General features: G+C 50.3%; 9 protein-coding genes across 9 annotated transcripts; 5 read left to right on the top strand and 4 right to left on the bottom strand.

The window, feature by feature from the left end:
* Positions 1-157: 157 nt before the first annotated feature.
* On the bottom strand, positions 158-841 carry PV06_03616 (uncharacterized protein; the record flags this gene model as incomplete). The annotated part of the gene is made up of 1 exon (XM_016404425.1): positions 158-841. The coding sequence occupies one exon, from the start codon at positions 839-841 to the stop codon at positions 158-160; it is 684 nt and encodes a 227-aa protein (XP_016265430.1).
* A 698-nt stretch (positions 842-1,539) lies between these two features.
* On the bottom strand, positions 1,540-3,218 carry PV06_03615 (uncharacterized protein; the record flags this gene model as incomplete). The annotated part of the gene is made up of 3 exons (XM_016404424.1): positions 1,540-2,656; positions 2,753-2,781; positions 2,835-3,218. 3 exons carry the CDS (start codon positions 3,216-3,218, stop codon positions 1,540-1,542), a joined length of 1,530 nt encoding a protein of 509 aa, XP_016265429.1.
* A 622-nt stretch (positions 3,219-3,840) lies between these two features.
* PV06_03613 (uncharacterized protein) lies at positions 3,841-8,656 on the bottom strand (the record flags this gene model as incomplete). The annotated part of the gene is made up of 4 exons (XM_016404422.1): positions 3,841-7,887; positions 7,947-8,032; positions 8,077-8,324; positions 8,376-8,656. 4 exons carry the CDS (start codon positions 8,654-8,656, stop codon positions 6,070-6,072), a joined length of 2,433 nt encoding a protein of 810 aa, XP_016265427.1. The 3' UTR covers positions 3,841-6,069.
* PV06_03614 (4-aminobutyrate aminotransferase) lies at positions 4,137-6,511 on the top strand. The gene is made up of 3 exons (XM_016404423.1): positions 4,137-5,011; positions 5,060-5,202; positions 5,258-6,511. Exons 1-3 carry the CDS (start codon positions 4,272-4,274, stop codon positions 5,758-5,760), a joined length of 1,386 nt encoding a protein of 461 aa, XP_016265428.1. The 5' UTR covers positions 4,137-4,271; the 3' UTR covers positions 5,761-6,511.
* Positions 8,657-8,951: 295 nt separating the features above from the next.
* Positions 8,952-10,249, top strand: PV06_03612 (uncharacterized protein). The gene is made up of 3 exons (XM_016404421.1): positions 8,952-9,583; positions 9,635-9,690; positions 9,746-10,249. The coding sequence occupies exons 1-3, from the start codon at positions 9,147-9,149 to the stop codon at positions 10,087-10,089; spliced, it is 837 nt and encodes a 278-aa protein (XP_016265426.1). The 5' UTR covers positions 8,952-9,146; the 3' UTR covers positions 10,090-10,249.
* Positions 10,250-10,806: 557 nt separating this feature from the next.
* Positions 10,807-11,787, top strand: PV06_03611 (uncharacterized protein; the record flags this gene model as incomplete). The annotated part of the gene is made up of 1 exon (XM_016404420.1): positions 10,807-11,787. The coding sequence occupies one exon, from the start codon at positions 10,807-10,809 to the stop codon at positions 11,785-11,787; it is 981 nt and encodes a 326-aa protein (XP_016265425.1).
* A 214-nt stretch (positions 11,788-12,001) lies between these two features.
* Positions 12,002-15,018, top strand: PV06_03610 (uncharacterized protein; the record flags this gene model as incomplete). The annotated part of the gene is made up of 3 exons (XM_016404419.1): positions 12,002-12,192; positions 12,418-13,051; positions 13,099-15,018. The coding sequence occupies 3 exons, from the start codon at positions 12,002-12,004 to the stop codon at positions 15,016-15,018; spliced, it is 2,745 nt and encodes a 914-aa protein (XP_016265424.1).
* Positions 15,019-15,732: 714 nt separating this feature from the next.
* On the bottom strand, positions 15,733-17,446 carry PV06_03609 (uncharacterized protein; the record flags this gene model as incomplete). Its single annotated transcript, XM_016404418.1, has 3 exons — positions 15,733-17,198; positions 17,253-17,307; positions 17,360-17,446. Coding segments are annotated over 3 exons (1,528 nt in total), but the record flags the coding sequence as incomplete, so codon positions are not given.
* A 429-nt stretch (positions 17,447-17,875) lies between these two features.
* Positions 17,876-20,722, top strand: PV06_03608 (uncharacterized protein; the record flags this gene model as incomplete). Its single annotated transcript, XM_016404417.1, has 4 exons — positions 17,876-17,966; positions 18,015-20,260; positions 20,311-20,480; positions 20,531-20,722. The coding sequence occupies 4 exons, from the start codon at positions 17,876-17,878 to the stop codon at positions 20,607-20,609; spliced, it is 2,586 nt and encodes an 861-aa protein (XP_016265422.1). The 3' UTR covers positions 20,610-20,722.
* Positions 20,723-20,960: the final 238 nt, after the last annotated feature.

The raw sequence follows: 20,960 nt of genomic DNA, 5'->3' as shown, positions 1-20,960 counted from the left end.
TTGGCCTTGCCAACAAAAAAAAAGGGTCAAAAGAAAAGCCCGCTACATGATTCTATGGACTTGTCCAGAAATTTATTCGTCCCTCAGCCCTGGGTTTAGACCCGATACACATCCCGCAAACCCTTATGTATATATCCATACTTCGGCGGGCTGTCCATCACAGCTTCTTCAACACGAGTAGTCTTCCACCCACATTTGACGTCGCCCTCACACCAACCACCTCCGCACGAAGGATCTCGATTGAGCCATCGTCCTTCAAACGCTCCACTTCCGCCTTGTACCCTCCACTCTCCCAGATGTCGTCGAGGACCGTAGTGACCATGACGCCACCACCTTGTTTGACGATCCTCACAAATTCCTTAAACACCGGATCCGGCCCGACGTGTCCCCTCGTCAATGTGCCAACGCAGACCACGGCGTCGAAAGACCCATTCGGTATCGTCAGCGGCTTTGACAAGTCGACCACGTCCAGTTTGGCGTAGCATCCCGTCTTGCGAGCGACTTCGAGCATCCCCGAACTGATGTCCAGGCCGGAGACGTTGTCGGCGCCATACTTTGTTGCGAGTTCCCTACCGACCAGCCCCGTGCCGCAGCCGGCGTCGGCAATACGTAGACCGGCGAGCTGACCACCAGAAGAAGAATGCGGACTAGCCTTGGCCAGCGCCTGAGAGAGTGCCTCCGCGGCCAATGTCGGAAATGCATAGTCCAACCCTTCGAGGTCCTTGTCGTACTGAGCCGCCCATTGATCATACAAGCCTTGGGATTCGGTGGCTGTCGTGGCGGCGTAGACGCGTTGTAGGAACGTGTTGTTCTCGCTGCGTAGATCCCCAGGGTCAGACATATTAAGAGTCTTTGTTCTTGGGTTGATAACGCTATTGATACAGAATCGACTTCGAGGTAGAACTCGTCCACTTCCCTGCCTTCAGACGAACTTTAGGTCCGTCAAGACACAAAAACAGGTATCTCAAAATCCGGAGATGTCATCTGTGAAAATTCGGTGACTGGCTTGCACTTTTAGTAACGCCTGTAGCTTGGCCTCTACAGGATATGCCTCTAATGATACAGGGTGGTGGGAGTAAGAAGTACCTGGGTACCAACTCCGTAGGTAAAAGCAAGTAACGATAACTCCGTACTGGTGAGATATGACATCATACACTAGGTAACCAGCCCTTGCCCTTTAGGGATTTCGATATTCAGGCCAGACAAAAAAACACGGCATTGTACGGAGCATGTGTGTGTATTTATATAAAACTACTCCATATCGGAAGTCGCATTGTCAGACATTATTTCGCAAGCAGCGAAGTCTCCGTGCTGGTTTCTGTCGTGCGTCCAGCATCCATAAGTATCATGGCGAAGATCACCCAAGTTTCACAATCGGTGGTTAACATCTCCAGGAGTCAGTCCTTCAAGACTTTTGCGGCAAAAGTTTCCTCTCTCTCTCGAGACACACGCATGCACGCACAAACACACACATGTAATTCTGTAGATCAACTTTTCCGCAATAGAATGTTATCAACCAGTCTCAGAAACGACCAGCTCTCAGCTGCTTGAACACAACCCGGGAACCTTGGATGCCTTGACGCCAACCAATCCGTCAATGTAGCTCAACAAAGTCTGGACGGGGATCATGTCCATGAGGCCCAGGCTGGGATTTGAACTGCGCAGAACCTGGCCGCTCCAGAGCACACGCAGGTAGTGGCAGCCGGACTTGCTGTAGAGTTCGAATACGACCTCGGACCCCATGCCCGGCCAGACCATGACGTCGACCTGCAAGATGGCTAGAAGTCTCGCAATGGAGCCATCATGGGCGACGTTGTGTCTGTAGATGGTCGTTGACGTCCCGTTCATCGACGCGCGGAGATTGCTGGCGAGCTCCGCCATCCAAATGCCAAACCCTGCGGTGGCCGTGGGCAGAGACGCGGGGCTGTCGCGCCACAAGAACGAGTACTCGTATTGACCTCGTCGGAACACGGCGTCGGCGTCGGCCTGCGTGATGCAGTTGGTGGAGTTTCCCGCCTGACAAGGAAGGGCCTTCTGGTGGCACAGCCGCGCCGAAAGGTTGTCGAAGTAATGGTCAAACCAGTTGTGCCAGCCTGGATCCGTCTTGTTGATGCCGGAGACGGAGTCGAGCTTGGCAAAGAGTGGCTTGGAGTCGTTCAAGTGGACGGTCCAATTCGCGACGGAAGAGCCGATACCGTAGCTGGCGTACAAGTCGTCCGCTCTGTCACAAGTGTATGCAGGTTCAAGAGAGTCGATCGAGTCTGGTTGGATGGCAACACCTATAGGCTTGTTCACCAGTGATGGAAATTGCCCTTCGATGGCCTGGCTCGCAACCTGGGATGTGATGACGTTGTTCGTGACGCGATATGTAATTTTGGCCGGATCATAGCTGTCAGGCAGAAAGCCGAGAAGCCCATGGTACACACCGTAAACGTCGGATCCGTGTTTGCGAGAGTCGTTCAAGCCGGAGCCACTGATCTGGGGGAACTGGCACGTTCCATTAAAGCCTTCTGGTGCAAGTGGGTTCGAATCGGAAGTGTAGACCTGCCAGTTGACCTGGGCCGATGTTCCATCTGGTCGAGGCACTCCGTAGTAGAAGAGGGCTTCGTCATCACAATTCCAGGAATACGTTTCGTGAGGAAAAGTATTCGCCGCACTGCAAACGATTAGGAGTTTGCTCGTGTGGGACAACAACGACGACCAAACCCGATACCTGGGGCCAGCGTCCCTGAATGACACAGCGAGTACATACTAAGGTGTACGTTTGTGATGTCGTTGAATCTATAGCATTGTCAGAAAAATGCCTAGATAGTCACGATTCCGCAACCACATACCAATTCGACATACTCCAACTTGTAGCCTTCAGGAGCTTTGACATATTCCTGCTGTCGCACATGAGGCATGTTGCACCAGTTGTACGTGCTGTATCCAGCTGTCGCCGGAGTGATGGAGCTATTGTAGATGAACCCATTGGCACCAGTACCGTTGATCACAAAGCCGAGGTCATTGATATGGGTCTGGTTAGGGGCGTGCCAGCTCAGGTCAACGCTTCCATTTTGTTGCGAGCACTGAGCTGCGATACCCTTGGCCAGAGAACCGAAGAGAAAGAGGCTTCCGAACCGCGACACCATATTGCTCTGCCAGAATCGTCCAAGAATGTTAGAAGAAGTCAAAATCTCTGAGAGGGCGCCGGCAAGGTCGGGATTTGAGGCCTTCATATCGAGGCATGCCGATTCCTTGGTCCCGGACGCGCAAGAAAACAATCCAATTAGACCGTCGAAGCTGGGATGCACGTTGCCGATCAAAGCTGGAGAGAATAGGAAAGGACAAACAGTCCGTCTCGTCGAGATTCAGAGAAGGTTACATGCCGAGTCTGACGAACATGATTGGAGGATCACTGAGAACGTGAGCCAAGGTACATGTATGACAGGTTCCTGAACGCTCATCAACGAACAATCCTGGCCTAATGCTGTGAGATGTAGCCTTGTTGACTCTGGAACTGGCTGCTTTCTAGGATGGAGCACAGCAACAGCAGTGCAAAGAAAACAGATCGTATTGGGCTCGGGGTGACATGCCGCTTAAAACCGCACCGGCATTTCCAAATCGATTTCCAACACCCGCACACACACATATATATAGTAGATTTTACGGAACGCTCGAGGTAAGTGTACAACATTGCCACCTTCTCAAAAGCCAACTTGAGGGATGTCGAGAAAGCGATACATAGAACATTCTCACTGCTGTATCGATGTGTCTCGACCGAGCTTCCGCCGATGACGGAGATCGATGCTTCACATTCTACACCTCGATCTACACTTCGCTCGAGCACATTGCAGGGTCATGTGAATGTTTTGAGGAGCCTAGACATCGTCGTACATGAGAATCTATCCCTTTCTTGCCACAATCCCCTGACATCTTCGCACATGTTTTGAGGGAATACAGGAGCCTTCAACGCAGAAGTTTTCACCCGGCTGTGCACCGGCCCGGTGAGTGGAGCCTCTGGGCCTCATTGTAGCAAATTACAACTCGTTCTCTTGCTCCCGTGAAACCGGCATTTTATGGGAGAGGCGGCCGGCTCAGGGAGCACCTCGTTGCTTTACCTGAGAATTACATAACTGTAAGTCTGACCACGAGATCCAGACGAGGAAGGTATAGGCGGCACAACGGAAGTATATATATCGACGCTCTGGGCACCGGGGCCCCGAAGATTTGCACTATTCAACAACACATTAAATCACGACGGGTGCCCTTGCATTCGTTCAACTCTCACAATGCCAGGCCGCATACTCGAAGAATCCACGTTCCAGCACAGACAAGTGCCTGGACCCGTGTCCAAAACGACTGTCGAGAAGCTGAATCCAGTGTGGGATTCTCGGGCAGTATATTTTGTGGTTGACTATGCGAAAAGCCACGACAGTTTCCTGGTGGACGTCGACGGCAATGAGTTCCTCGATGTGTACTCTCAGATCGCGTCCATCCCCGTTGGCTACAACAATGCGAGATTGATCGAAACCGCAAAGTCCCCCGAGATGGTAAATGCGCTCGTCAATCGCCCGGCTGTCGGAAACTTCCCCGCTCAAGGTTGGCTTGCACAGCTCAAGGACGGCCTCCTTCGTGTTGCACCAAAAGGCCATAATAAGGTCTTCACGGCTCAATCCGGATCCGAGGCAAATGAACTTGCGTACAAAGCTGCGTTCATGCGATACATGCGCCGACAGCGAGGAGAAGGCGTCGAATGGTCCCAACAAGAAATCGAGTCTTGCATGAACAACTCCGCACCTGGATCGCCTGATCTGGCCATTCTTAGCTTCAAAAACTCTTTCCATGGCAGAGGCTTTGGCAGTCTGTCCACCACTCGATCAAAAGCCGTTCATAAACTAGATATTCCTGCCTTCAATTGGCCTCAAGCACCGTTCCCGGCGCTGAAGTATCCTCTCGAGGAAAATGTTGAGGCAAACAAGGCCGAAGAGGAAGCCTGTCTCAAAAAAGTCGAAGAGCTTATTGCCTCCTGGTATGTATGTCTGATAGACTCTCCTAGACATTGTTGACATCATAACAGGCACTGCCCGGTCGCAGCAGTCATAGTAGAGCCAATCCAGAGCGAAGGTGGTGACAACCATGCCTCCCCGGCTTTCTTCCAGGGACTTCGTGATATCACCAAGAGACATGACATTATGCTCATCGCTGATGAGGTGCAAACTGGTAGGTGAATCCATGTCGTAACCCGAATAGAAAGAAGCTGACGATTTTACTTTAGGTTTCGGAGCCACAGGCCGATTTTGGGCTCATGAGCACTGGCAACTCAGTAGCCCCCCAGACATGGTGACATTTTCGAAAAAGGCTCAAACCGCCGGCTACTTCTTTGGTGACGATAGCCTAACTCCAGATAAAGCGTACAGACAGTTCAACACCTGGATTGGCGATCCTGCACGTGTCTTGATGTGCAATGCGGTCATAAGCGAGATAATCGACAGAAATCTTGTCGAGCAAACTGCCAAGGTCGGCGAAAAACTTTACACCGAGCTCGCAGAACTTGCAAAGAGATTTCCAGACGATATCCAGAATTTGCGTGGTAAGGGCCAAGGAACTTATATAGCGTTCGATACAAGGAACGCCGCCACACTAGTTGGGGCAATGAGAAGCCTTGGAGTCAATATCGGTACTTGTGGAGTCAGGACAGTCCGCCTGAGGCCTATGCTCATCTTCGAGGAGGACCAGATACCTCGATTAGTACAGACGCTTGAGCGGGCACTCAAGTAGGTTCTCTATGGCGACCAACAGAAGGACTGGCAGGAGCCGAAGAGCTCGTCATGATGTGTCGAATTCATGCGTCCGGGAGAGGTTCATTAACTCGCATTTAATCCCAAGGGGATAACCACAGCACGTAGGTTTCTGAATTAGTGGTATCGAGATGCAAATATCAACTTGAAAGTTCCATCGAGGCTTCCATGCTTTTCGGTCTCATGGCACATTGCTGATTTGAGCATAGAATTTTTTTCGAAGCTTGAAAATGTCTTTGGGTCGGATGCAGGTTGATTAACGCAAATGTCGGTGTTTGAGGGACGCTGTTTATTCGGTCTGGAAAGGAAACTCATAGTCAGGAATTGCTAAAAAGTTCTCCAGCAACTGGCTCTCTGGGTGAACGAAGCCATCGGACGTGGGAGCAAAGTTTTCCATCGCGAAGAATGCGGACCCTGCGGCTGATTGCAAAGTGTTCAGCCCATTGAATTCAGCATCATTGTTACTACTGAAAGGGTGGCTTGCGTCCCAGAGATCATTGCTGATGTGGGCCAAGCGTGAATTTGGCAGCATTGCATCGGCGAACGGCGAATTACTCCCACGACCCTGACGATGGTGATTCTGCACAGCTGGATCGTTTGTGGAGAAATCTGGATTATCCTTCGAGGTTGAAGCTCTTGTCCATTGTCTGAAGTTCTCGTATCCAGAAATAGGATTCAATGGCTCCCGATGCTTGTTGGGGTTTGCCTTCTCCCGAAAGAAGTGTAGTCGTTTCAATGCCTGCTCCAAAGATTCGATCAAGAATACTTCACTCTTGGCGGATTCACCAACCGTCGACATCTCGCGGATGATGTCTAGTCCTTTTCCAAGAGTGTCGTAAAATTCGTCTGTTTGGTTCTGTATGCAGTAGGCAATCAAAACCAGTAATGAAGCTCTACAGGAGCTGTATTCCACGTAGGATGCTCGCGCAAGTCCCGCTCCAGTTGACCGAAGATATACGCAAATGTCTATCGCTTCTTTTGCGGCCTGAGCACAGTCATCAACGAGTATAGCTGTACGGGAGCTACCCTTCGCGTTTGCCCTCACGCTCGGAGGGGCTTTATCTGTCGAACTCTTGGTGGCAAGCGGAGTACCATTGGTCTCTGCCATTGAGGGCGGGCTCGCGTCTGCTGTCATGAGTGTCAGAAGGAATGGCCTTCCAGCAAACATGCGCAGCAGACAATATTCCAGCTGAAGATGAGTATTGGGACGAAAGTGCGGCGATTGAGGTGAGACTTTTTGCCCAGCTGGCCCTGTCGGTAACGCCTCCCACCAAGACCTCAGATCGTCCTTCATTGCGACCAAGCGATTGAGGATCCCCGAAACTTCGTGCTTCTGACAGGTACGAAGCAGCATGATCTCGTTTGACAATGCACCAAGACGATCCACAAGTCGAATTGACACTAGCGTATGCGGAATTCGAGACATGTCTGCTCGATCATCTCGAGGAAGAGCCGCGTCGATATCCGAGGGGAGTACCGATAATGGACGGCCGTGAAAAATCCCGATTTTCTTCTCAGTGCAGTACGCAGTCCACCAGACACGATTTCTCGTTTCCATGATTGTAGCACTGAAGGTATTGCCTGGGATATTCCGATGCATACCGTTTTGCATCGCCAACTTTATTGCCATGTTCAAATATACATAAGCAAGTCCGGAAGCATCGAGTGGAAGCGCGTAGAGTCCGAAAAGCAGGCAAGCCTGCACGCTTTCCAAGGACCCTAGATGTAGAATATCAGGGAGTAATTTTGCTGCATGTTGGTAGAACACATTCCCAGCCTCATGGTCGTGCGAGTCCTTGGCACTACCTTGTCGATCGAGAGATTCTAGATGTGCATATTGGCTGCCAACAGCAAAGATCATTAGGATAATGCTCGCAGTAGCAGCATCCTTCGAAGTCAAAGTGGAAGGTCGGTCATACACCTGAATGATTTTGTCGCTAACCCAGGATCTATCAACGTAGAAAAAGTTAATAGCGGCATGCTTGAAGAAAACATGAACAAGAAACTCTGCTATTTGGCGAGGTGGGCAGCAGGAAAGCGTCTCGAGGAGATTTCGAGCTTCTGAAAGGAGCGCTTCCCGTGAGTAGTAGGGTGAGGTCGCGGAAGTCTATACGAAAACATATTAGATTCGTTTCGTTTGCTTCATCCTTGGTAATAGCAATTTACCTGATCGTCGGAGGTCAGCATCAGAGCATTTACATGCTTTTTTATCCTCATAGAGAAGTTCCAGTAGGAGAACTCGCCGGAATAATCTGTCAAAGTTAGCAGGCGAAGGTGGCTAGGTTCTCGTACTTACGAGCAACATTTTCTGTAATCGGATCCAGTGTGGCTCTCTCGTCCTCGATCTCAACATCGCCATCATCCTGATTTACTGCCTGGTCTGCGTCGCTGTGCCGAACGACACTCGTCGGGTCCAGAGCTTGAGCCTCATCTCGAAGATTTCGGGTGCTAAACTCCAAGTGTGGAAGCCTGTGCTTCAAGATGCGTTCCATATATTTGGAGCGTTCGAGGACCTCGTCTACTGAAACCTCAGATGCTTCGATACTGGAATGCTTATGTCAGATAAAGGAATTTTACAAGGCAAGAGACACAAACCTCCCCTGTTGCGATATCAGGCTGGGTATTTTGGAGGGCATGTCTTTAAACTCGCAAGGTCTCCCAAAGTGGCTACAACGGCGGCATGGCACACCACCTTCGCACTTCTCCTTGACTTTCCGACAGCCATCACAAGCTCGCACGGCACGTTGTCTCTCCTCGGTGGCTAGTCGACGTTGCTTCCGTGGCCTTGATGATTGAGTATCACTAGGCGATGCATCGCGCCGAACGAGCCGCGACTCGTCCGTTCGCGGAGTCGGTTCTTGATCTTCATCGGTCATGAGGGACCTCTGCGTGCTGATCCATCAACGTTGGTTTCTGTTCTGATCCTGCGTCACGTCTCATCATTGCCTAAGCCGTATGCTGAGGAGATGATAGTGGACTTTGAGTGAACTTTTAAAGTAGGCGGAAAATTGGATCCGGAATTGAACCGCCAGGAACACCATTTAAAGCAGCAATGCAAAGGTATAAATGAATACTAGCGCACATCTCCAAACACTAACCAATCAGTTGCTGTGCTGTAACCATGACGTCGGAGATGAATCGCGACTCTGGTCATCGATTTCCAGGCCGCAGCGCAGGCCCAAAAAGCACAAAAATTCCCCAGCTTCAACCCGAGGGCACGTCTGTTCTTCAAACTTGTCATTCCGCTTCGCAAGTGGCATATTTCCTCTATTTCGTCACTCTTTCGTGTCTTTGGCTTCGTCATGGTAAGATTGCGGCAATAAAAGCACCGTGCTGTGCGCTACTCTTTCACCCTCACTTGCTGCTATGCGGATCTTTCTCCTCCCACTGACCACGCGTCAAGCCTTGATCTTTTGCCAACGCGCAGCCCCGAAACCTCAGGCGCAGTTGAGCATATCTGATCGTATCACCAAAAAGGCAGCCGAGACATGGGCGCAGTGGGAAACTGCACAAGGGGGATGGAGGAAACAGATTGTGAAGTACGGTAACCAAGGTCTCCAGCGAATACCCTACCAGGAATGGGGACTGAAAAGCTTTCCTCCCTCAAACCCCAAGCTTCAAGCAGAGCAAATCACCAGGAATGAAAAGTTTGATGTGGTATATCCTGGGAACGTGATGCACAAAGAAGATGTTCCAAAAGTCATGGCAAGGCTGGCGCGAGAGAGGAAACAGTTACACTGGAATCGATTCATTGGGAGCATGGTGGGCATGCCATTTACAGTCCCTTTCATTTTGGTGCCAGTGTAGGGAACGCCTCCTCCATATCTTTTCGCGACTTTGACTGAGATTCTTAGAATTCCCAACATCCCCTTCTTCTACCTTGTTTACAGATGCTGGTCTCATTGGAGAGGTAAGCACTCGTTACAGACTACAGCCAATTGTGTCACGGAGCTGACATAATGTAGCCCTGAAAGGCTCTGACCACCTGGATTTCATTGTCGACCACCGATTATACCGGCCTGTCTCCCCTCCGGAACTCGAGGATCTGTATGAACAAGTGGCTCCCGACGCGCCCGACTTCAAGTTCTTGACCCGCACTCAAATCCTGGATGGTAGTGCTCCACCAGAGCAGATCATTTTGCCAGCAGACAGTCACAACGTTGTGGCTAAAGCGACTGGTGTTCCAGAATTGAGCGGCGAGATTGAACGAGCAGTATGGCAGATTCAGCGGCAATTCCAACTGGAAAAATCCAAGCAAGAATCAGCAAACCCTAAGAACAACCAGTCCGTCGACAACAAACGAATGTAAAGCCCTGCACTCGTGTTGGAGATGCGTTAATTGAGCCTCGAGATTACAGCCTTGGCTAGCATGGATCCTGTTCCTTGCTTAATAACATCTGACTCACTGTATATTATAGAATCAAATGCTTTATTGAATGGACCATATGCTTGAGCTTACAAATGTGGCCCTGGATTTGCCTATTCATCAAAATCTTCGTCAAATAAAGCGTAGCCGATAGTATAACAAGGCTGGCTCTACCCGTGGTTTTCCCGTGCTTGGCAATCTTCCTCACTTCCATCTCTGTCGAGCGACCTCCGGAACAGTCTTTCTAATTCATATTAATCCTACCACGAACTGAGACTATCTGACCACCCGGTCTAGGTGCATGTGAGGGAAGGTCTATATGATCTATTCGCCTGTGGATATTAGGATGAATCAAACGCCAATCTTGAACGGTACCTCTGCAGACTTTCGAGATACCAATTGTTCACTGCCTCAGACATAGGCGGCAACTACATGCACCATATGCACAAACAGCGGAATCCTTAGTCTGGTCTCCCGGGCCACGTCTAAAACTTCTGAATCTCCTTCCCGATTTTCGTTTATTCCAATATACCTCCAAAGGGAGAACACCCTTGTGATCCTCGGTTCAACCTCTTAGCAATTGCGAAGTCTCTCTTGCCGTCATATCTTATACATCTTCTGCTGGCAGTTTGCTCCAATCCCTCGGTTCCTTCATCAACTATGGCTGGACATGTAGAGGATGCTCCTCTAGGACGGGACGCCTACGTTCGTACCACGCCATTTAGTGACAAACATCTTCTGGTAGCCAATCGAGTTGCACTCCCTCCTCCACGGACGATTTGGCCAATTGGACAACCCACAGCTACTCTGAGCGTGGAACAATGGGATGTTGAACACACCACAGACGTCTACGGAGATCCAGGCTTTCTGACTTCCTTGAACAAATTGCAGAAGCTGGGTATGGAGCACACAATGGATTCATGGACTTACGAAGACCGCAGAGTGGCGCAGAATATCTTGCCGTTTCTTTTCTTGGGCCCTGTTAGTGCTGCAAAAGACCCTGATTTCATCAGGAGAGCTGGCATCACCTTGGTGATTGCCATGCGAAGCAGCGCTGCTGTCAAAACAAGACCCAACTTCCTCCACCCAAGCACGGTGCCCTCAATGGCAGGCCTACAAACGATGACTTGCGATGCTGAGGCTTCGTACGACCTCTTTCCGAAGCTGCGTCCCACGATTAAAGGCATGAATGACCATCTGCAAGCCACCTGTAGCAGGATGCCAATTCAAGCTGCATCTGATGTCCGTGGCAGGATTTTTGTCTATTGTGAGTCTGGGAACGGAAGATCGGCGAATTTGATCGCGGCGTACTTGGTTGCAGTGTTTGGAGTCAGTGCCATCTCAGCGCTTCAGGTCGTTCAGTCACGGCGTTTCTCAATTGCCCCGGATGATGCAGCCAAACAAATGTTGGTGAACTTTGAAGGGCTGGTTGAGGCAGAGCGCCAGGTTTCAGGAGTAGACGCTGTGAGCGTTGCCAAGTCGCTCAGTCGCCAAAACGAAAATACCCCGGGCCCAGCATCCCGGCCTGCGAAAAGAGGTTACCACGAGTTCGACGACTCAGACGTTGACATGGATGAGTCAAATGAGGTGGAAACCATAACTAGACAAGGGATCGCTCCATATGCAGATTCTTACGATTGAGAAAGAATACACTGTGCCTTGGTGCAACGCACGTCTGGATGCAAGTACGGCTGCATAGTTGAAGCTTCATTGTTGGCCTGCCACACTTCTTGAGATGGGCACCACACCAGTCGGGACGGGCGATTTCCAGACAAGAAGTTTGGAAGCACAATGACCGCGAAGTCTTCCGCTATCTAAGAACAATGAGTACCAGTTGTGCGAGGTGCTCTCCAGAATGCTGGCGACCCTTCACCTGCGAAAGACGGGCACCCAACTTCATATCTTGCAAATTTGCAGGCGGCAGCTCGCTGTCAAAAGTGACCTGGATACAGAGGAGGCCTGCACTGGTTCTCGCCCTTTAGATGAGAATTGGTCGCTGGGGAAATTGTTAGAGGCAGAAACATTCACTCTCGATGTTTTGTTTTTGTAAGTCACACCTCCTTCCCTTCCCAAAACACAGCGAGTGAAATCCTGCCTTTGTTCGTTCCTGCCTTATAAATAGTGGGCAGGGTTATTCAACGAATTACCTGGTCACGATCTGTCTGCCATACCAAGTAATGACCGCGTCACGGAACTCTTACAATCCCTTCATCTCCCCTGTTCTATCCTGGGTAATCAATCAGGGATATCCTCATTGCTAACTCACATCAGTCACAACGGATTCAGGCTCGAAACTACCTTACTCCCCACGCTCTCGGTACTCATAGACTATCCTCCTCACTCAATCAACATGCGCTTGCGAAGAGCGATCACAATCCCGACTCGTTACGAGGACGAGGATCTAGTGGCACCAAGGTCGCGCAATGGAACCAGACCTGCCTATCCCTCCTTGCTTAAAGATCAAGTCATTTCTTTCAACCCTGACAATCCCCCAGCACGATTTCCTTCATTGCCGCTGTTCGCTTCGTGCCCCTCGGCACGTCATCAACAGCATGATATCGGTGCAGCCGCCAAACCTTCGACCAGCCTTGAAAATGTCCCAATGGACTCGCGCAACAGACACGGCAATATTCGCTTGCTGCAAAGTGGGAAGCTAATTCCAACGAAGGCAGATCTGGCTCAGCCTCCGAACACCCACGCCCCGAGAGATTGTAGCAGTACGACGCATGACTTCATCGCCACCTCCCCTCATACTTCGGCACACGCGATACAAAACAAATCACAAGCGCCTGTCGCTACGCTTGTATCCAAAGAACAATCGTCGCGGTCTGGTGCCGATCATTCATCGGCTCTTGACGCGTCACCTGTGGCAGATGGCAGCGGGCTGTGCAATACCTATCGAAATGTACGGCTTTACTATTCAATTGACTTTATAGAGCTAACAGATTGTAGGAAGATGCGGCCATGTGGAATGCTCTTCCCCTGTCCTTGCAATACCAAATATTCAGTACCGTAGCGAGGTTTCATCCTACAAAACATCTCAAGCAATTACTTGGTTTGACAGAAGAAGAATTCAGTGAGATTAACAGCGCAGCCTCTCTCCGCAATGATTGGTCGGCGTCTCTTAGTGAAATATGGCAATGTGCTAGAAATGGTACCGAGCATATTCCGGGCTTTCCAGATGACATCTCTATTGATGCTGAGAACTTTAAGAGGCTATCAGATTACATGGTGTTTGCAAGCAGTTTTGAATTCGCTTTCAAGTCAGAGATACGCGATGCGGAAAGATATTTGTTGAGGCGCGGAATGGTTTGCGACTTACTTACCTCGTGGATACCAGATCCCTCGGAGCCAGACGGAACACCGTACTTTGTCCGCCTCCCGGCAGCAGCAGAGTCTATCACTCGCATCGACTCTCTGCTTGATCCAGACCTCTCGTCACTACGAGGAGCCCAGAGGGATGAGGTCATAAGCCAAAAACCTCCCAGACATCGACCCTCAATTTGGGATCATACGCCGGTCGAGGAGAATATCCATGGCAAACAGAAACCAAGCAAAGGTAAATCGAATGTGCTAGGAGGTCGATCGACGTCCGAACCATTACATCTTGTCCTCAAAATTCAAAGCAAGGACGGTTTGGCTCGCGTGTTCAAGAAGAAGCAAAAATCAAGTCGTCGCAGATTGCATCCAGCAGAATTCGAGACATCTCTGCAGGCTCTACCTCATAAGCGGAAAGCTTCACAAGACGCAGGTTGCCCAACTCCAATCAAATCTCCTAGGAAAATTGATGCAAGTTCCAAATCACCTGCGACGAAATTGGTTGCTAATGATATCAACAATGAACATATCCGCCACATAGATGCAAATCTATCTCGATGCCGCACACTGAGCCTATCTCATGATTGCGGACATGCCGTTACGCCCTCCAGCACCGGGCTTCTAGCATCAGATAATTCGGCTCTCCGTCAAGCATCGCTTGCTTCGCAAAGTGTGCGCCTGAGATCGCCGTCCTACTCACCAATCCCCGAGAATGAGGACCTGGAGTCGTACCAGGCACTCCTTCGTAATCCTCCCCGGAAAATGAAGATCTCCAATGCATGCTGGAGCGCGGAAGCTCATGTGCAACGGAAGGAGAATCAGAATAAGTTTAGCATTTCCCCTGTTCAAGATATTCCTCATGGTAGAGATGCAAGTTGCGCTACTCTGATGCCTATTGCACCATCGATGAACACCAAACATATTCCCAGCTCCAGCTCGGCTGCAATTGAATCCGCCGTGGCGGCGACTCCGAAGAAGCCGAGAATCATACTCTTGTGTAAGAAGCCAAAAGACTCGTCATCTTCCAGAATCGAAAGTTCTGTGTGCAGTACAGAGCAGACATTGACCAAGAACCAAATCGAATCATGTAACAGAGAAAGCGATATGACAATCACGCCGCATGGTGCCCAAGACGCACGGGTTAAGGATACCGAGGTCGGGTATTCATCAGTGAGGAGAAGCCAACGATTACAGGCAGGACCGAGGCCTGGTCAGGAGCTCGCATCAGGAAACCCTTCCGATGAAACCTCCGAACATGTCTCGACGGAAAGCCGGGCTAAAACTTCTGTAAAGACGTCAGAGAAGAAATTAAGTTTGAAGAAAGAGACACGAGAGCCGGATTCACAATTGAGAGGTCCAGGCCGACCAAGGGGTCCGAGAGGACCTTACCGAAAGACCAGGGAAAGAATGGCAAAAGAAAAGCAAGAGGAGGCAGAAGAAGCTGAAAGCACGTCTCAAGGGGACACGAGCCTACAACCACACGATGATCTTGCACCACCGATGAAGAGCCTCAAAAAGGAAGAGAAGAAAAAGAAGCGGCAGGGTATGATGTGAGATCTTTCCCACATTTTTGATGTGAAGGCTCATGCGACTGTTTCTACTGAACGGCAATTCATTCCTGGGCGCGGTTAACCTAGAAAGAAAATGATGTGAAAAGCTTGATAGGATGGAAAAAGAATCAGAAATTTGATGGCAAATACCAGCGAGGTGTCCGTGGAGCCTCAGAAATCGAGGTCTCATTACATGTTTATGAGTTTCGGCATTGTATGGAAACGAGCGGGAGTCGCTGGTTCTTGGATTGTCGAAGGAGTTCATGAGCAATAGGTAGTACAATTAGCAAGAGCATAGGATTGTGCACAGAGATAATCATAGCTTCCCTAAATACGTCTACAAAGAGAATCGTATGAAGTAATTACTATCTGGATCAAGATCATTCGATGCCATGAGGGCTGTACACAAGCGAGACCAAGCTAGGCCACCATTCCTGTGACTGTGATGAGATGATGATATGTACAACACGAGATGAATCAAGAGAAAAGTCGAGAAAAGCGACAGACATGAATACGGTATAGGGAAAGAGAGTGGTGTTATAATTTTTCCCTCTCTTACCAACAACCATGAGATTTTGATACTTCTGTCAAGAAACAGAAAACTCTTACTCGCAGGTAGGTACCGAATGATCCGGGCGATAGAGACATTCAAAGGGGAGAATCACGAACGGGGACAGGAGACCCGCAAAAGTAAAGTACCCAAGATCAAAGGTGGCTGGGCTGAAGTATGAGCATTCATACAAAGTTTGTTATGGAAACAAACTAGATCTGGGCACCGTGGTCTTCAGGGTTGTCTATTCAGTAACCCGATTGTTCCCTCCTGTTATCACCGTCGCCGCCGCCGTCCTCGTTCCCGCCGTCGTCGACGGGTTTACCTCTGGCTTCCTTGATGGCATTCTCGTCGCCTCGAAGTTTCTCGAAATACGACTTGATGTCCTCCGCGGAGACGACCTGTCCGCTTTCGGCGTAAGGTTTGAGAAACTCCTTCACCTTGTCCCTCAGGTGGTTGTAGACCATGACGCCCTCGATCGCCTTGACACGGTCCATGGTGGAGAGAGCGGCCTCGCCGCGGTCAAGAAGGCTCGCCGTGCCATGTGACCGCGTACCGGATCCTGGAATCCCGGCGCTGTTGGCTTGGGAAGAGGCGTCGGAGAGGGACGGCTCGTACGTGTCTTCCTCTTCGACGAGTTGAGGATGTGGGATCAGTCTCGGGTAGCACTGGGGACAGTGGCAGATGTGGTCGCGGAATGACGAGGTGAGGAAGAGGCTGAACGTCCCTTCTGGGGCAGGAGGGAGTGAATCGTGTTTGGGGGGCGGTTGTGTGGTGGTGCCGCTTCTTGGTGGTGGTTGGGAGGAGGCTTGTGTAGATGCCGTGGGGGGCAGAACGTCCGGGTCGTCCTTGATGCGTTTTGAGGGACTGGAAGGAGGTTTGTCGAGGTCCGAGTCTGAGGCTTTCCGCTTAAGAGAGATGCCGTGCGTCGGTGGCGCCGAATTGTCAACTCGGGGTACATCACCTTTGGATTCCGACGTTTTATAGAAAAGAGGCTTGAGGAATCCCGGAGTGCCCGCGTATTGCTTGATCCAGGGATTTGAGTCGACGCATTTGTAGCAAAGAAGGTATTCAAAATCGTCCTCGTTGGGGAAACCTGGGGGCGTGGGATGACTGGATTCACCTTCCTCTTCTTTTGTCCCTTTATGAGGTGCCTTGTTCTTGTCGTACCAGTCTCTTTCCAGGCCCATCAGGCATTCTGGGTGGTACCAATCCTCGCCACAGCCCCCGGTCTCTGCCGTCCCGAGTCCCAAGCACTGGAACATGGTTCCCTTTTCAGTCTCTGGGTTGTACTCTTCTCCGCATGCGCAGAAGTGGTTCTGGAAGTTGTGGTTGTATTGGTTCTTGGGCGCAAACTCCTGCGAGTGAACTCCACGGGCGCCGGTTACAGGGTCGGAGCGCAGCATGCATGGGGATGTGGAAGGCAGTCTTTTCGTGCCGCAGTCGCAGACGAAATCACGTCGGCTGAAGAGCTCGACCAGGTTGTGCTCGCCGTGGCAAGAGATGGAGCACGCATAGCATACGCCTGCAGGTGTGTAGACTTGCGCCGCCGAGGCTGGTGGAGGGCTGCATGTGAGGCAGGCAAAGATGGTCTGGCGGAGAGGTCCTAGAACGTTTGTGCATTTATCGAATTTCTGTAGAAACGTTAGTGGTGACCAGAAGGCTGAGTGGTGCGTGAGCGGCTGTACATATGGCAGAACTTCTCGCGCATCGGCTTCTAGGGCGAGTTGTTGGTCAATGAAACTACGAGACAACGTCAGTATGGAACGCGAAGACATCAAAGGAGAGCGCATACTCGGAGGCAGTCTGCGATTCCTGTGTTGCTTGGGTATTGTTTTGGACCTCTCGGGGCACATGTTCGACCTCGCGGTTGGACTCCATTGCGGTGTACGAGAATAATATATCCAAGAAGTTGTGAATGTTTTTCGAAGTAGCAGGCCTGGATGATGGCGTAGTTGTCTCCTTCAAAGCCTCTGTGATCCCCGGTTCTGATGATAAAGTGAAGCGCAGTTTGCCTACTAATGTGATGGGTTGAACTCGACTCGTCGAGGCTGAAACATGATTGGCGTTCCCCCACTTAAAGTGCTCGCATCATTAGCGCGTCACGACCGCGTCGCGACCACGCGTAAATGAGGTTTTGCACTTAATGGTCCAGGGGTTGTATCCTGCACACCCACCACCACAGTCACAACATCAGCGAACCATAAAGGCACAAAAAAAACATGAGGTATGGCTTTCTAACGAGCTTAATCGTGCCCTGATATGTGGATGTTGCCTACTAATAGCGTCTAGCTCGCCACTCCGACCAAGCATGTCGGCCGCAAATAGAGGTCCAGCGAATTCAAGTCGGCGCAAGAGAGCGAGAGACGACGAAGACGAGATTATGTCGTCCTCACCAGCAGGTCAGTGGTAATTATGAACCGAGTTACGAATTCAGCTGACAAACATAGCGCTGCCGTCCTCACCTCCTATGCTCCCAGCCAACGAGAATGATGATCTTGACGATGACAATCTAGACGCCGAAGATGACCTGCTCGGCGATGTGGATGATCTCGACGAGATGGCCGAAGATGAGGATGGAATTGACCTTTTTGGTGACAATTTCATGAATGACGAGCGAGATCGCGGGAATCAAGAAACATACCAAGGTCGCATGATCGATGATGAAGGTGACTACGATGACATCGACCTTGCAGACCGACGTCAATTGGAGGCGCGTCTCAACAGACGTGATCGTGAGCTGGCCCGTAGACGCCGCATGCCTGCAGCTTTTATGGCAGACGATGATGAGGATGCTGGCATCGACTTGACAAAGCAACCTCGAAGACGCCGACACCACTATGATGAAGATCAAGACGATATGGACTTAGACGAGAACATTATGGAAGAAGAACTTTCGCTCGAAACATTACAAGACATCAAAGCCACCAACATCACAGAGTGGGTAACTCAACCTTCTGTCATGAAAACAATCGCCAGAGAGTTCAAGTCGTTCTTAACGGAGTACATTGACGCCCACGGCACTTCAGTCTACGGCACACGAATTCGAACCTTGGGAGAAGTCAACTCAGAGTCTCTGGAGGTCTCATACGATCATCTTTCCTCGACCAAGGCAATTTTGGCGTACTTCCTGGCGAACGCCCCTGCAGAGATGCTGAAAATCTTTGACAAAGCAGCTTTCGAAGTTGTTCGACTGCACTATCCAAACTACGAGCTGATCCATCCTGAGATCCATGTACGCATTTCAGATCTTCCAGTTCAGTACACCCTACGCCAGCTACGACAATCGCATTTGAATTGCTTGGTCAAGGTCTCTGGGGTCGTTACCAGGCGAACTGGTGTTTTCCCACAACTACAAATGGTCAAGTTTACTTGCACGAAATGCGGTGTTACACTCGGACCCTTCGCCCAAGAGTCTACGTCGGCAGAAGTCAAATTATCATTCTGCCCCGAGTGTCAGTCGCGAGGACCCTTCACCCTGAACAGCGAGAAGACTGTATACAGAAATTACCAGAAATTGACCCTTCAGGAGTCTCCTGGCACCGTGCCGGCTGGTCGGTTGCCACGACATCGTGAAGTTATCCTTCTTGCTGATCTCATTGACACGGCCAAGCCCGGCGAGGAGATCGAAGTTACAGCTATTTACCGAAACAATTACAGCGGACAACTGAACAACAAGAACGGGTTCCCCGTCTTTGCCACCATGCTCGAGGCCAATCATATTATCAAGACTCACGATCAGCTTGCCGGTTTCAGGTTGACTGAGGAAGATGAAAGACAAATCCGAGCACTCTCCAAGGATCCAAATATTGTTGAGAAGATTGTCGACTCAATCGCACCGTCCATTTATGGCCACAAGGATATCAAAACCGCTGTGGCTCTTTCGCTGTTCGGCGGTGTAAGCAAGGAAGCGCAGGGCAAACACAAAATTCGTGGCGATATCAATGTTCTTTTATTGGGTGACCCTGGAACTGCCAAATCCCAGATTCTCAAGTACATTGAGAAAACGGCACATCGAGCCGTCTTTGCCACAGGCCAAGGTGCATCAGCTGTCGGTTTGACGGCTTCCGTTCGCCGTGACCCTCTAACAGCAGAGTGGACACTCGAAGGTGGTGCTCTGGTCCTGGCTGATCGAGGCACCTGCTTGATTGACGAATTCGACAAAATGAACGATCAGGACCGAACGTCCATCCACGAAGCTATGGAGCAGCAAACAATCTCAATAAGTAAAGCAGGCATTGTCACAACTCTCCAGGCACGATGCGCAATCGTGGCTGCGGCCAATCCTATTGGTGGACGATATAACAGTACCATTCCTTTCAGTCAGAACGTTGAACTGACGGAGCCTATCTTGTCTCGGTTCGACATTCTATGTGTCGTTCGAGACACCGTTGATCCAGCTGAAGACGAACGTCTTGCCAAATTTGTTGTCAACAGTCACGGTCGTGCCCATCCAGCAAAACTCAGCATTGACTCAGGCGACACTGCTGCAATGGAAAACGAGGAGACTGACGCGGTTAATAACGGCGAACCACAGCAAGAAGGGGCCATTCCACAGGAGCTTCTTCGAAAATATATTCTTTATGCTCGCGAGAAATGTAGACCGAAACTGTACCAAATTGATCAGGACAAGGTCGCACGTCTGTTTGCAGACATGCGCCGAGAGTCGTTGGCAACTGGTGCTTACCCAATTACTGTAAGTCAGGTGTGTCTTGGACCTAACCCCGTTACTGACTTGAATTCCAGGTCCGTCATCTTGAAGCGATCATGAGAATTGCGGAGTCATTCTGCAAGATGCGCCTATCAGATTTCTGCTCATCTCAAGACATTGACCGTGCTATCGCTGTGACTGTCGATTCGTTTGTCAGCAGTCAGAAGCTAAGCTGCAAGAAGGCTCTTGCAAGAGCGTTTGCAAAGTATGTCGAACATCCCTCGATGATACGACCAAACTAACATAGAATTCTAGATATACACTGAAGCGTCCAGAGCGTCGAACAAGAGTGACTACACGGAATGCAAACAGCATGGGCACAGTCTCAGCATAGCATATTTAAGAATGATCCTTGATGCCTGTCATACCTTTGGGGAATAATGAGTGGATGACAATTCTCATGCCAGGCTGATGAACCGGCTTTATGTAATTTATGGATGTTGGAAGGGCGTTGTTAGACCAATGTTGACTATACCATCAATAAGAGCATTGCTGCCTCCTTGTTGCGTATGTGTATCTGTAGCGGAAAGGAGAAATTACCTATTAATGATGATGACGGCCACATTTATCCAGCGCTGGTCAACTCCCTATTGCCGCTAACATAATCATCTGTGCCGCGCGCGCGATACGCGCTTTGGACAGTGCAAGACGCGTCTCGCCATGTGCGTCATACATTTTTTTGCCA

This window comes from Exophiala oligosperma (genome assembly GCF_000835515.1).
Source record: "Exophiala oligosperma strain CBS 72588 unplaced genomic scaffold supercont1.3, whole genome shotgun sequence".
NCBI classification, from domain to species: domain Eukaryota; kingdom Fungi; phylum Ascomycota; class Eurotiomycetes; order Chaetothyriales; family Herpotrichiellaceae; genus Exophiala; species Exophiala oligosperma.
This window is presented reverse-complemented; position numbering and strand designations above follow the sequence as displayed.